This window comes from Dipodomys ordii, unplaced genomic scaffold, assembly GCF_000151885.1.
Source record: "Dipodomys ordii isolate 6190 unplaced genomic scaffold, Dord_2.0 Scaffold35, whole genome shotgun sequence".
Classification (NCBI taxonomy): domain Eukaryota; kingdom Metazoa; phylum Chordata; class Mammalia; order Rodentia; family Heteromyidae; genus Dipodomys; species Dipodomys ordii.
Window position 1 is genome coordinate 4,535,765 of NW_012267251.1, and position 16,362 is coordinate 4,552,126.

General features: G+C 38.2%; 1 protein-coding gene across 4 annotated transcripts in view; it reads right to left on the reverse strand.

Moving 5' to 3' along the window:
• Kcnt2 (potassium channel, sodium activated subfamily T, member 2) overlaps nt 1-16,362 on the reverse strand; it is a 262,318-nt gene that overhangs the window by 18,949 nt on the left and 227,007 nt on the right. For all 4 annotated transcript variants that reach the window (XM_013017373.1, XM_013017372.1, XM_013017371.1 and 1 more), the window contains 4 exons: nt 12,254-12,365; nt 5,984-6,085; nt 2,537-2,620; nt 1,487-1,615 (listed from right to left, as the gene is read on the reverse strand). In XM_013017373.1, the coding sequence (XP_012872827.1) occupies nt 1,487-1,615; nt 2,537-2,620; nt 5,984-6,085; nt 12,254-12,365 (427 nt within the window). The remainder of the gene's footprint in view (nt 1-1,486; nt 1,616-2,536; nt 2,621-5,983; nt 6,086-12,253; nt 12,366-16,362) is intronic.

Sequence of the window (16,362 nt, forward strand, 5' to 3'; positions counted from 1 at the left end):
GAAAGAAAGAAAGAAAGAAAGAAAGAAAGAAAGAAAGAAAGAAAGAAAGAAAGAAAGAAAGAAAGAAAGAAAGAAAGAAAGAAAGAAAGAAAACACAATTTGAAGAAAAATTTGGATGCATACGATAGATGATTTTTTTTTAAAAAAAGCTCCTTTTAACATCCCAGAATATACTACAAAACCACTAAAAGAACAATTTTTGCTGGTCAAAGTACCACCAATGTTAATTTTTAGCTATAGATTTCAAGAAGTAAACCAAAGCCTACCCTATAAACCTTATGCTCTCTATAAGGCTCTTCTTTTGACACATGGATTTGATTTTTTATCATAGTTTGAAACATAGGTTACTGAAATTATATACAATTGAGATGAGCTTGACAATTGAGGTTATTTTGACTTAGAACAAAAAATGGAAGAACTAGCTTAAGTGTTTTTGTTATTTATAATCACTTTGGGGTGCCTGGAAAAAATAATAAAAGGAAAAATAAGGATTTCCAAACTAAACTATTTAAGGTAAATGTTGTTATAGATATAGGTAAAATAGCACATTTACCTAAAATCTTTATTTCCTAAAATGACTCAATTTAAAAGGTGGTGGTTTGTTTGAAGGAAATAAGAATTACTTTAAACCATAGGATGGGACCAAATCAAAATACAAATCTGTTTTCAGAGATTTCATTATCACCAATAAGCTCTATCATACTCATAAGCTCCACTTTGCTATTAAAAATATGAAATTCTCCCCTAGAAAGTCCTACTACACTACTCATGCAGGGTTTTGTTGTTGTTGTTACTATTGTTATTATTGGTTGTGGGGCTTGAACTCAGAGCCCGGGAGCTGTCTGAGCTTTGTCTCTCAAGGCTAGCACCCTACCACTTTGAGCCACTTCTGGTTTTCTGATGAGTCTCATGGACTTTTTCCTGCTTGAACTATAATCATCAGATCTCAGCCACCTGAGTAGCCAGGATTACAGACATAATCCTATAACCTTTCTCTCAGGTTTAGAGGGGTGGTCTTCAATGCAAAGGCTGAACAGCATGACTTTCAGCACTGACTTAGTTTTCCTTTGCTTTCCTTCCTTCCAAATGCCAATCTATGTCCTTGGAGAATATTTATTAGAATAATTACTAGAATGGAGGTTACTTTGAGAACTTTTCTCAGGGGTCAGACTTCAAAGTTAATTAGATTTAATTGGATCTTGGCAATATTCTAGAAATGGCCAGTGCTGGTCATACAAGAGTCATTCAGATGCTAATAGCTATAAACACTAGCATGGTCACTCAGCCAACAAGGTTTTGTGAAATTCCAAGACATTCTCCTAGAGGAGCTGGGAAGATTTTTATCTGCTGAGAACTCACGATACCAGTGTAGATTATGTTCTTTGTCCTCTTCTGTGGCATCTTTCAGGAATTAGCTTCCTAGTTTATGAATAACTATATTCACCAGAGGAAATACCAGACCAAGAACGCTCGGATAATTCCAAACCTCAGATGCAGTAAGTTTCTGAGACTCGGTCCTGTAGATGCCGATGGGGACATCGCCGGTGGAGGAGCACAGCTTCTGGTAGAGCCGGGCATAGGTCCTGATCCACAGATCCTCCTCCGTGATTTTCATCTGAAACACACACGAATCATTCACCATACAGCCAGTGGTTATGAAGTAGCGGCCTGCTGATGGGTTTTCACTCCTTCAGGGTACATTTAACAGGTTGAAATGTCAGAATAATCCTTCATCAATGTTTGTCTGTGCATTAAATCTGTCTGCTATTTTAGTCTACGTCGACATCTCCTGGAAGTTTGACCACATGGGAGAGATGGCAGTTCCTCTCTTTGGGGCAGTACCACATTTCCCCTCACCCTTATGAGTCTACCCCAGGAGAACGGCAGCTGGCAGGCATGAAGGTCAAGTTGCAATAACCTGGGGCTGCTGCTGGCAAAGTTCTCTGGTGTGACAAATAAAAAGTGCACAGACTTCAATACAAGAAAGAAAACAGGGATCTTGATGTTCCACTAATGTTCATGTTGGAAGACAGGAGGAGTAAGCTAGGTATGGTGGCCGGTACCGATCACCATGATTGAGGGGGCTGCTACTTATGAATCCAGACTGTTAGCACCTTTGTATTCCATGTGTTTTGACACAATATTGTCTTCTCTAAAGCGGTGGCACTGATTTGGCACAGTGACCTGGGCACTTGGAGAATCTCCCTAACCTTCAGCCCAGGATTCAAAGTAAACCTGAGCAACAGTGACACACCCATCTCAGAGAAACAAAGAACCTCAAAAGAAATGAAACAAGAGAAGTTAACTCCATGATCACGGTTTTACTGCCAGAAGCATTTGTCCCCCATAGGAACTTTTGAGTCTCAAATCACCAGCTAAAAATATATTTCTTATGAATTTTGTACTGGATGGCTGTTGGCTAGGATGGCTACGAATAAAAAATGTTGTCTCTGTAATCTCTCTTGCAATGGAAGAGTGTCAGGCGTAAATCTTCGGACACTCATTAGAAAAAAAGCAAATGCTGAGATGAACTTACAGAGCAAAGGAATCCTGATCCAGGAATAGTGTCCAGTCCTAGTAGAAGTCTGGTGATCGAAATCATGTAATCCTTCACAAAGGACTGAAACAGAAGAGAAGATACATGAAATATTACATGCCTGCCCCGTGCAGCAGTGACTTCTGAGAGGCTGTCCCCCATTACCAAGTCCCCATGTACAGATTAAAAGAAAAATCTGCCTGGTGACCATCCCAACTAAATGTGTACAGTTAAATCAATCATAAGGAAATACAGGATGCAATTATGATTTAGAAATCTCTCAACATGACTGACCTTTGTGTGTGCTACTAGGCAGGATACAAATGTTTCAGATGCAGACATAATTCAAAATCTCTAATTGGAAATAAAATGGTGAATTGACAAAAGTCTTAAATTTTGCAATGACATATTTCAGATGGTGTTTTGCTTTTTTTCAGGGTTAAGCAGTCTTCTAGTAAAACAAATTTTTGTATTTCGTTTTTCATTTATTACACATATTCTTTCCCCTAAGTAAGCTTATATATAAGCAAAAGAAAAACAGAATCTTCCTAATTTGTCTGAAATAACAGTGTCTCTCCTCTTAGAATATTGTTTTTTTTTGTTATTTTTAAAGAAAAAACTTTGTTTCCATATCTTTGGAGTTTGTTTCAGTGTGTATCAGTGTGTTTCGGTGTGTATAAAATAAGTATCTTATGTTATATACATATGAAGAGGTGTCTGGGCATTATGTCTTTGTGATTTGGATCATCCTCTTCTGGTCTCACTGTATGTGAGTATCTAGAACTTTGTGCATATTGTCATGTCCCATTACATTTTAGATCTAATTTCTGCCTATCAGGGAAAGCATGTGCCATTTCTCTCTGCTCTTGGCTCTTTACCATGATTTGTTCTAGTTCCATCCATTTTGCTGCAAATGGCATCATTTTATTCTTTCTAATGGCTGTATAAAATTCCATTCTGTATAGATACCACATTTTTGGATCCACTCATCTATTTTGGGGTATCTGGGTGATTTCTGTATCTTGACTACTGTGAATAGTACAGCAAGGAACATGGGTGTGCAGGTGTCCTGATCATATCCTGATTTATGATACTCAGGGTAGAAGCCTAGGAGTGGTACGGCTGGGTCATAGGGAGGGTCTATGTTTAGTTTTCTGAGGAACCTCCAGACTGCTTTCCAGAGTGGTTGTACTAGTTTACATTCCCACCAGCAGTGCAGTAGGGTTCCTCTTTCTCCCCATCCCCACCTCTACTGGAATATTCAAAATCTAGAATACTTATGGACAAAAGGATTACACTATTAGGAAGATACTACAAAGAGCATGAGTAAAAAAATAGCCTCATGAGCTGGATATGGTGGTGTCTCCCTGTCATCACAGCCATTGAAAGACTGGGGTAGGCCAGCCTGCAGTACATACAGACAGGAAGTCTCCAAGGAAACAAAGCAAACAATAGCAACAAGATCAACCCCAGGGGTAGGAATGGAGCTTAGAAGGATGTCACCTGCATATTTTGTGCAATGCAATTAAGTGTCCAAAAATACAAAACAAAATAAAGCTTTTCCAAGAGTTCAAGAGCCATGAATAGCCTGCTAACACCCAGGTTGAAGAGAAGTCTTTTCTCTAGGTTTACTCATTCTAAAGCCTTCTGGTTGGACAGTGAGTTCAAAAGATTTCATAAGAAATAAAAAAATGTAGAAAATTATAATTGCCATGTGAGATTTTTTTTCTCTCATTTATATACATCAAGGCACACATACATATACACTCACAGTATGTACTAGATTGAAATGAAAGATGTAATGTTCACTCTGTTATGATAAAAACGTTAAAACCTTAGTTCTAGTTCAGTCATTCTGCACAGCTTCAGAACATAAAATAACATGCAAAAATGAGAGCCAGGAAAATTGCTTTCCAGTTCTACAAAATTCCATCTCTAATAACTTCTACATGAACCTTTTCTTCCTTCCTTTCTCCCTTCCCTCCATCCTTCCCTCTCTTCCTTCCTTCCTTCCTTCCCTCCCTCCCTCTCTCCCTCCCTCCCTCCCTTTCTTTCTCTCTTTCTTTCTTTCTTTCTCTCATTCTTTCTTTCTTTCCTTTCTTTCTCTTTTTCTTTCCCTTCCTTCCTTCCTTCCTTTCTTTCTTTCTTTCTTCCTTTCTTTCTTTCTTTCTTTCTCCCCTTCTTTTGTTTTCAGTAGTTGCCCTGCAGCTTGAATTCAGGGTCTGGCCACTGTTCCTGAGCTTTTGCTCTCAAGGCTAGCACTCTACCACTTGAATACCTCTACTTCCAGGTTTTGGGTGGTTTATTGGAGATGTCTCACAGACTTTCCTGCTCAGGCTGGTTTTGAACACTCATCTTCAGCCCTCAGCCTCCTGAGTATTTAGGATTACAAGCTGGAGCCACTGGTACCCAGCTCTGAACCTTTCTAAATGTGCTAAGCTATTGAGCTAAAGAGTAGGAGAGCCAATGGTTTCAAATAAGATCCAATCATTTGTTTGATATTGCTATGAAATCTTCAGTTTCAAACTTCCCTTCCATCAAGCCCTCCCATGTCGCCGTCTAAGTGTGTGTGGTGGTGGTGGTGTGCGAGGTGGCTGCCCCACCTCCTGGAGTCCAGAGATAAAACGTCTGGACACAGACACAGCGGAGTGCTTGCTCTCCCTTGAAGAGTATGCTCTGGCATTCATCTGCCTAGACAGATGGCCCCTGGCTTTGCTAGGGAAGCACTTGGGCATAAAGCCTGAAGCCAGCAGACGAGCTTGGCTGTCTGTGGAGTGGGTTTTTCAATCAAGCAATTACAGAAGAGTGCATATAAACAGATAATAAAATAGAATATGGGCAATGAACTGCGTATGTGCTTAATTTGAGATTCAAGCTATAAAATAATTTAAAGCCCTACAAAGATTTTTTTCCTTTTTACTAGAAATATTTGGAGATTGTGTGATGACTTTAATCAAAAAAAAGAAAGATGGCTGTGGTTCAATGGTTGGAAGAAACAATAAAAGATCATATGTATGTACAAAACATTTTTATAAATCCCTTAGCTATGATAAAGTGACAATCTAACTAGGCATCAGGAGCAAACTAAACGGTCTGCCATTATAAAATCTTGTTCTGATTTTTCTAAAGTAAGCAATAATGATCAGATGTTTAAGGAATCCCTAGTTTGACAGTTTACTAGCAAAGAGTTGTTTGTTTTCAAACAGGGGCTGGAAATGTATTCTATAAGTGCTCTGGGCTTTTCTTTTCCATTGGTTGTGTTGTTTTAATTCTTTCAAAGTCTCAACAACATACTTAGAGTAATATAAAAATGTGTCAAAATCGAATTACTTCAGCCCAGGTTTAAGTCAGGGGTTTAAAATGTCACTATTATTTAATACTTATTTGCATGAGATATAAAATAGACATTTTGGAGAGGAAAAGAAAAAACAAAAAAGGATCACATACCTGGTAAAGAAGGGTATCCAACATACTGATGCTAAATACTCTTCCGGCAGCAAAAGGCAGGCGAAACATAAAGGCCAAGTTCGACCCTCTTTCCCGCTCTTTCTGTCCAGAGATTTGAGGGTGAAAACTTTTGTGAGTATACTACTTTCCTTCACGTAAGAATTAAGTCTGAAATGTCAACTGAAGCACCAAGTCATTGGACGATAGGCCCTTTCATACATTAGAAATCTATAATTGATATAGCAGTGAAATAAAAGAAACCCAACAAAAGTAAAGCAATCATTTAAAAAAACTAATGCAACAGAATGTATCCTGACATTCAGATTTTCCCGTAGAGTCTTCTACTGTCTGGCCAACATTAGGCTTCATCTCTTCCTCTAACTCAATAATGACCATCATCATTGTAAGCTTCACCTCATGTTTTACTAGGATAAACTGTAAGTAGTCAATCAGGGTTAAAAATAAGGAACAAGGCAATACAAGCACCTCTGACCCCCTTACTACCCAGTAAATACCTCGTTTCCATCACTCATCCATCCAATTAACTCACAGCAGCTCCATTTTCAACATTCTACTGCATGACCACTGACTGAGGCTCAGATTTACAATCAACTTCCCACCCTGAACTCTGTCAAGTCATTCTCCATTATATCGCCAGTTGATCTCACTGAAATTTTGATAATGTCATTTCTTGCTCGTGTGTCCAAGTCCAGTTCTGTTTGTGCTATGATCGGACTCTCCTGATCTTCTTAGAGGACATTCTTAAAGGGCAGATGGTTTCTTCATGGAAAGATTTAACTTTGTGTCTGAAATGCTGAAACCCCTACAGGGTCTTTGGTTCACAGTGTGTCTTTCCCTCAGATTATCTCAGATTATTCTGACAAATACATTTCTTTAATATTTTTATTATCTTTAAGTAGTTGTACAAAGGAGTTGCCATTTAAAAAAAGCAGTTTATGAATACAGTGTACCTTGATCTTTGTCTCCTCTTTCAACATTCTCACCCATCCCTCTTCTCCCCTTCCCTCATGCTTCTTAATTTTATAGGATATGCTTTGAATTCTTGCCTGAATTCTTATCACCTTCTCCTCTTCAAGTACCTACTCCTGTCAAGTGCCTGTTTCCTGGTGTGTATTACGTTAAAGTTTGTCTTTGCCCTTCTATGTATTATACTATTTGAGTTCTCCCTTGAGTCTACTAGATTTCAGTTAATGCATTTCTACACACTCTCACACAATGTATTTATGAGTTTATCAGTGAAAGCTGGTTTCCACATATTAGGGAAAATATGGATCCTTTGTCTCTTTGGATCCGATTTACTTCACTTAACATAATTTTTCCAGTTCTTTCCATTTCTTTACAAATGGTACAGTATCATTCTTTCCCAGGGATGAGTAAAACTCCATTGTATTTATATACCACATTTTCTTCATCCACTCGCCCACGGAGGGACATCTGAGCTGATTCCATACCTTGGCTATGGAAATAGTGCTGCAATGAACATGGTTGTGCTTGTGGCTTTACTGTATCTTGGTTTGTAATCATTTGGGTAAATGCCCAGGCGGGGAACTGCTGGTTCATAAGGTAGTTCTATGTTTAATTTTTTGTGGTTTTTGTTTGTTAAAACCAGTGTTTGTCCTCTAGTTTAAAAATTAACTAAAATCTAGACTATTCTTTATTATCCACTGATGTACACATATATTACATTCAATAATATTATATAACATATTTACTGTCCCCTAAAAGAAAAGGTTAAGATTTGGATCTGACTTTCAATGTAAATGGAAATATCCACATATTAAAAGTATAAACATGGATGGGAAGGTGGCTCTGTGGTAGAGTGCTTGCCTTGCATACATAAGGCCCTGGGTTCAATTTCTCAGAACCGCATAAGCAGAAAAAGCCGGAAGTGGCACTGTGGCTCAAGTGACAGAATGCTAGCCTTGAGATGAATTGCTGAGGCAAAGTACCCAGGCCCAGTGTTCTATCCCCATTACTGGAAAAAAAAAGTATAAACAATATATAAAGGGTTGGATGTTGAGTTCTGGACTTGGGTCAAGTGTTGGCTTTTTACCTCAAGACTGACATTCTACCAATTGAGCCATCCCTGCTTCCAGGTTTTTGGTGTTAAAGGAGAGAAGAGTGTCATGACTTTTCTGCCCAACTTAGCTTTGAATAGTGATTGTCAGATTTCAGTATCCCAAGTAGGTAGATACTGGCTACTATAATTTCTTTTTCAAAACATTTTTCCTACTGGGTACTGGTGGCTTACACCTGTAATTCTAGCTACTCAGGAGGCTGAGATCTGAAGATCCCAGCTGAAAGACAGGGTAGGAAAGTCCATGATACTCTTATCTCCAATAAACCACCAAAATGTCAGAATTGGAGCAATGGCTCAAGTGCTAGAGTGCTGGCTTGAGCACAAAAGTTCTGAGTCTGAGCCCAGGACCAGCACTAACAAATAAATAAATAAATCTTATTTCTGGGCTGGAAATACTACTCTTGAACACATTACCAGCTCAGCATACACAAAGCCCTAGCTTTGATCCCAGACCCAATGTATATAATATTTCATCATAACAGAATTCTGCATTCAAAGGAAGTTTCAGTAATGACTCTGTGGCTTCTCAATAATCATTTCTAAAATAGCTAAAAGAATTCAGAGATATTTAAAGGACCAGATTTCAGACATTTTAATTTATTAGGTCTTACCAATCTTTTCTATTTAGTTTTCTATCATAAATATGTATCTTCCTGAGAGGGAAAAATTGCTTCTGGCAGATATTTTGTTCCTGGCAATCTATGTCCACCCAGCACCATATGGAATGAGATGATGAAATGATTGGATGCAACAGAACAGTGTGGGAGGGAAACAAATAAAACGTTTAATCGGCACAGTATAATTTTTCTTTCTGGACATAATCATAATGTATTCTCCTAACTCTACTGGCTTTCCTCTGCTTCATGCTGTGGAACTTTCATTTCAGTGTTTGGGAAAAAAAAACCTATTCTAACTGTACAAGTATCGTTCTTCTTATATAAATCTATCTCAGCTTCCAGACAACTTGATTTCTTACTCATTTCTCTGATTCTACTTTTTCCAAGAGTCTTCTATATCAACCTCTAGATAAAACTCTCAGCTAAATAGTTTCATTGTGGGTCCTATCTTTAAATTGTAATTTTTCCTTAAGGCTTTATATTTAATCCATCAAAATGCTTAACTTTTAAACATATATCTGCACATACACACACATATACATGTCCTGTACATATACATATACATATACATACACTCATATACTTTCATATAATGCATGGGTGTAGTTTCCATAACTTTATTGAGCTTCACTGATATGCTGTTATCTAAGTAAGATAATGTGCTTTCATTTGTATTTGTGTCACCCATCAAATTATAAATTCTATGTGCTTTATTCAATTTTGCAATTCCTACTAATTAGTCAGGCATTTGGCTCAACCAGAGTGTACAAATACACATTCAGTTGAATTTCACATACACTGTATCAACCTTTTATCTTTTTTTCATAATAAACATGCTAAAAATAAATAGCAGGTAACTTATACTCACAATAGTTTTCATTGTGATTTCAGCCTACCTGAAGTGAGAGCATTGACAGGGCCTGGCACTACCCCTGAGCTGCTTTTTGCTCAAGGCTGGTGCTCGACCACTTGAGCCACAATCCCATTTCTGGCTTTTCCTGAGTGGTTCATTGGAGATAAGAGTCTCACAGACTTCCCTGCCTGGGCTGTCTTTGAACCCCAATCCTCAGATCTCAGCCTCCTGAGTAGCTAGGATTGCAGGTGTGAGCCACCTGGAACTGCCTGAGGATTGACATGTTGATGAGAACAATGCCATGATTAAATCTCACGATGGAATTTGTGTCTGACACTACTGGCCTGGATCTGGTGCAGACAGCACAAGTTAAGAGCTGTGGCTCACAGCGCTGATCCGGCTCTGCCATCAGCTGTTTCCAGGACAATGGCTATAAATGGGAGCTCCTGTGAGCCCCTCATGCGAGATAAAGCTCTGAAACAGTGGTCAGGACTCATGAAGGTTCTGTACTAAGTGACTGCAATCTGATTGTAGGCGGTCCTATGAGACAGAAATGATGAGAACTATCGGGAAAGTTGAGGCAGGGTCTGCCAGCACATTTACTGACCAGAAAACCCCTAAAAAGCCTCACTTTTAAGCACTTTTTGAAGGTTCGATTTTATAAGTATGATTACTTAAGCCATAAGACAAATAACTGGACTCAATAGTTTCCTAGAGCCTAAACTTAGGCCACACTAAAGATACCAGCACAACCATGTTCACTGAAGCATTATTTACCATTGCCATGATATAGAATCGGCCCAGATGCCCCTCCATGGACAAATGGTTATACACAATGGAATTTCATTCATCCATCAAAAAGAATGATATTGTACTATTCATAAGAAAATAAAAAGACTTGGGAAACATTATATTAATTGAAGTTAGCCAGACCAAGAAAAACATAGGTTACATGGTTTCCCTCATTCATGGTAGCTAAAATATGTCTTTAAATCTACAAGGCTAATGAATTTAAAGCTCAGAACCAGGATCCAGGGGCAAAGACAAAATACACCACTCCAGTTATCCTACATTTTCATCACTTTGCTTCTTACATCAGGGTGTCATTATCATGATTGTGAAGAGTAATTACAATCATTGCTGGGGATGGATAAAGTTCAAAGCGATTTTAAAGGAAGAGGTCTTGAAGCAAATGCTGTTCATACATAGCATCCATAGAAAATATTTTTAACCACCATGAACATAAGAGAAATAAAATAGACCTGTAAAGGGAAATGAGAGCTTCCACTCATTTGTCTTTCTCTTCTACATGTCTTTATTTCCATTCACCTTCTCCTGCTCTATGTAGCTGTCACACTATGTTGCTCATTCTTTGTTGTGCCCACATGGCTGGGGAATGGGAGAAGTACAGTGGATTTCTGGGTTTCAAATATGGAAAACAGGGAAAGAACAATGATAGCACTGGAGGGGACAGGAAGAGGATCGTGGAAAAACTAGATCAGCAAAAACTAGACAATGATGAAATAAAGGTCAGAAGAAAATGTGAGTGTTTCTAATGGCTACAAACCTGAATGGCAAGTGCTGGCAGGCTAGCTCCTTTATGAGGACTCTAACTGGTGCATGTGTTAGGTATTTCCCTCTGGCTCCACAACATGTCTATTCTGTTTATTTGTTTTTTGTCTTTGTGGTGAATTGGGTGCATAATTCAACTTTTAAGAGTATAGAAAGGTATGCTACAGCATGCATGCAATGCGAGAACTTGGAAAGCTGATGTAGAAAACTCATGAGTTCAAAACCAGCCTGGATCTTTCACGATTCAACAACAACAAACTGAATATGTTAGCCCAAAAAATATTCTTCATGACAAAAATCCTAATTCTAGATTAATACATGATTTATTGTTGTTAAATCAAATTTCCAGTCAATTTCTTTCCTGACTTTCTCTCAACCCATGTCAGTATCATTTTGGAAGTTAGTTTTCAACAAAGCCCTGTCTGTCTTTTAAGATCCTCGAGACTTTTTGGAAACCACAAAACTATATAAATATAGACCTCAGGAAGGAGTGGAATCACTTGTATTTATCAACACAGCTGATGTTATATGTGAGCATACAAGCTTCTGCTGTACTTCCAGAAATTATGTTGTAAAATTGTAATTAGTGGTAATAGAACAAAATATTTCTCCCATTTTTACTTGCAAGGCAAATGGAATCAAATGTATTGATTCATTGTTTTCAAATAGGGTAGACTCAAGGCAGATCTCAAATACTGTCATTTCTTAGAAAGTCAAAATCAAAGTTCAGAAAATAGAACAGTAGGAAGTGGGTGCTGAAAAGGGGTGGGGTGGGGTCAAGGGAAAAGAAATAGACAAAAGAAAAAGAGAAGAGGGGAGAAATGTAGACAAGAATTGAATGTATATCACAGAAAATGAAGCAGAGTAGGTGAAGGCTGGATGAGATGTTGATGATCAAGATATATTGTATTTATAAACTACTTTGTTAAGTGGAAACTCCTTTGTACAACTACCTAAAAATAATAGAAAAAATAATAACAGTAAGCTAGGATTTTATTCTATAGAGAGGAATTTGAAATAGCATGCTTGTTTTTGCTATGTCTTGGCATTTCTTTGCATATATCGATATTTTTAATTGCCCATTGAACAAAAATAGTTCATTCCAACTTCCATAATGAGGGTCTTACCTTTTCCAGTTTTGAAAGAGCAAGAGAGTAACAGTCTTTGGCTCTGAACTGCATGAACCTCATGTTGGCCGGGTGAGTAAGCTCGGTGATGATACTGAGGCTAGAAAACAACCTATTTTCAGGAGAAAAAAAAATGGGTTCTACAAACAATCCAACATGGCACTTTCTATTACAGTGTATTTGGGTTAGTGAATTCTAGGTGAAGGCCTAAAAGTAATATCCAATTACAACAATAAGAAGTGCCTCATTATGTATAATACAAGGAAAATAAAACATTATATCCAAAAAATATTTTAACCATCTTTTCTTCTTTCTTTCTTTCTTTTTGTTGGTCATGGGGCTTGCACTCTGGGCCTCAGTGCTGTCCCTGAGCAGCTCAAGGTTAACACTCTACCATTTGAGCCACAGCTCTGGTGGTTAACTGGAGATAAGTCCCACGGACTTTCCTTGCCCAGGCTAGCTTGGAACCACGATCCTCAGATCTCAGTCTTCTGATTAGCTAGGATTACAGGTGTAAAGCACCAGCACCCTGCTTAACCACCATTTTACTGACTCCTGGGTAGCTGAAATTAGAGGCACAAGCCATCATGCCTGGCCTAATGAATGCATTTTTTTTAAAGATCAAAGCTTGCTACCATGAATTTCTAAGATGAAATAATTCCACTGACATTTCACCTCATGTATTGACCACTGGAAAAAAAACTCACATGACCCAAATACAATAACAAGTTATTAAGAATATCTAGCAACATGTTACAGGGGGTGTATATTACAAATCAAAAATCAAATCAAATCCATTTCTATAACATCAGCTCTGTCTCTTCATTTGACTTTGCCATAGGTCATTGACTGTGCCATTGAAATTTGTGTTTTGGAGGGTAATATTTAATATCTTATTTAAAGGTAAATTTATTATTATACAAGTAATATCTAAAGCTAATGTGCTTACTATTAGGAAGTCTGAGTCTTCAGGAGATAGCTACACATAAAGGGTATGATTCTATGCCTTAACAGTCTATGAACTTATATAGGAAACAGTAATATTCACAAATTGTAAGACAATCTCTGTTCTAGTGCCAATAGATGGTGTGGCTGATAGAATGCTTCCAGTGTAAGTGGCATTCAGGTATAACTGAGCAGACATCCTGTGAGGAAAACCTTAGCCAGGAAAGAAGCTTAGATGCACACAGCTATAAACTTTTGTGTCTCTATGGATTCTTTTGCTTACATTCATTATCTCTAACAAATTATATTGAATAGAAATGCATGATATGTACATGTGTGTGTGTATATATAAAGTTCATATATATGAAGTATTAGTGAGAAAGAATAAAAGAAAATTGAGTGACTAAGTTTTATTGTATTGGAGAAATTTCTAGAGTTAAAATTAGATCGTATAGCAAAATTTGTATGGCTATCTGACATGTCTATTGTACATTGATGAACCTAAATCACTGGTATTGTTTCAAAATAGGAAATTCAGTATATTAGCAAAGTCTGCCATCTAGTGAAATTTTAGATTGCAATAATACTTAGAAATAAAATAGTGTCTTTTTTCTATAAGGCATTACTTATGTTCAATTGCAAAATTTTATATTTGTTGACCTAATACACTTAATTATGCATCTTCTAAGTTATAATACATGATATCTATTTCTGGGACTTGAAAGTTGCTAAATACACTTTGAATATAGAATAAAAAATGAATAAAATGATAGAGCAAACCCTGCCCTCCCCACGTACTAAGATCATAATATAATCATAATACAATAATACAATTTGTTCTATTTAAAACTTTTCTTCAACTACTTTAACTTCTGGTTAAGTATAACTGTGAGGATGCAAATATATATGTGTGTGTGTGTGTGTATATATATATATATATATATATGAAATCGTTTTCTGTGGCTGCTATTTATTTGAGAGATATTTCTGATATGTTCAGTTACCTTGATCAATAGAAAGACAAAAAGCTGGTGAATATGACATGAGTCAGGAATGGCCCTCAGTGCTCATGCACAGAAGGCACTAGCTGATGGTCCTACGCCCTGGGAAGTAGGAAATGTCTCACTGTCTGCTTGGGGGAAGTTCGGTGGCAGAGGAGATGCCCTTGAAGGGGAATCAGGCTCTCTCCTCCTCTTTGGTTTCAGACTGCATGATGACAACAGATCTGTTTCCCCTGGCATGATGTCCTGCTGTTCACAGGCCCAGGGCAGACTGGCCCTTGGCCGTCAACTAAAACCTTGGGAACTATGAGTCAAAATAGCACTTTTCCTGTTTTGTTTCTCTGGGACGTTTTGTCCAAGTGATGGAAAACTAATGTATTTATTATGCATACTTCATGGGTTAGCAAGAGACCTGAAACTACTTGCAAGTGTGTGTATATCTGCTGGGTCCTGGGTCCTGGGTCTTGAACTCAGGGCCTGAGTGATTTCTCTGAACTGCATTTACTCTAGGCTGGCATTCTACCGCTTGAGCCACAGCTCCACTTCTGGCTTTTTGGAGATTAAGATTGGAGTCTCATAGACTTTTCTGCTCTGGCTGGCTTTGAACTGTGGTCCTCAACTCTCAGCTTCCTGAGTAGCCAGGATTACAGGCGTGTCTCACAAACACCCAGCTGCAAGATTATCTTAGACTGTTTGCTCGGCTGATCTCATCCACTCTCTCCAAAAGCACCTAATGTCATCTTATCTTGCAAAAATTTCTTATGAAGCTTGAAGAACAAGTCCATGCATTAACATACTCGACAAAACCATAACTACTTGGGCTTCTGGATGCTCCGTCATCTACCTATAGTCACACCAGTCTTCCATTTGGTCTGTAGTCTACAGTCTTAGCACCTGAGAGCTGCCTGTAGTATGCACAGGGCCCCCTGCGATGCTCTGCTTATCTCTTGGCTCATGTAGCTTCTATTCACCTTTCAAGTCAAAGATGATCAGTTCTTCTGGGAGGATTTGCCTGAGTATCTTTTTCACCTGGGTTATATAATGACCTACTCCCCAGCCCACCGTGCCCGGCCTCCCCCCCCCCCCGCCCCCGCAACCCAGCAATGGCCGATCTCTTCAGTTCAGTTTTGAATTGTCTTTCCAGCAAACTCTCAGCATACAGGACTCAGGGCAAGGCTGGCTTGATTGAGCCCCGTATAGTCTCAACATTTACAAGATGCCTAATAAATGTGTGGGCTAAGCACTGGACATTCATAAATAATGACTGCAGGGGGCAGTCACAGCGGCGACGGAGAAAGGTAGAAACTGCACGATTTCACTCATAGCACAGACCCACGGAGTGTATGAAAATGTCCAGTGCCGTTACTCATTACCTTACAAGACTAGTTAGCTAATTTTCAGAAAACAAAACAAAAACAGACATTTAGGAAAAATGCATATCAGAACAAAGTCATTTTTCAAAGAACTTCTAAAGGGAATCTCTCCTGGGCTTTTACATGCAAATTGAAATCAATCCGTCTTTGTACTTACTCTGCACTGAACGTTTTCCTGTGTGCTCACCAGACAAGACTTTTCCTATTGGCTGCTTAAACAAAACTTTCTCACCTCGTCTTCTCCCAACAGTGAGGCTATAAATTTTAAACTGACTTTTATTTTCTTTTTAATTTTTCTGTATGGGTTAAGACTAAGGATCAAATTCCTCAGTAAAGCAAGAAAAGGGATAAATTCCACTGATACCTGAATATTGCCAAAGGAAGGAGTGGAATTTGACCAGCTACAATATCATGGCCATGTTGAGATGAGTATTGTAAATCTAAGTATGCTTTGAGGTGCTTATTTAAGTTTAGTTTAGGTAGTAACACTTGTTCATAAGTGTATAGAAGTATGGAATTTCTCCGAAGGTACTGAGTATGAGGCTAGATAAAACGTTGGCCATTTAAATTTAAATTTCAAGGCCAGGATCTCCTTTGTTTTCACTATAGAAATAAAAACTGCACTCTCTGGTCAAACTTTGTACTGGCAAAAATAACTTCAGTCTTCCCTCTTAGATGTGTAAATGGAAGGCCTCAGACACTAGAGAGAGGAAGGTGTCAGTGTATTTGACAGGACAAAGACGTGATCTTAATGCTTTCGGTATTCAGAAATGATCTCGGAGGAGAGGAT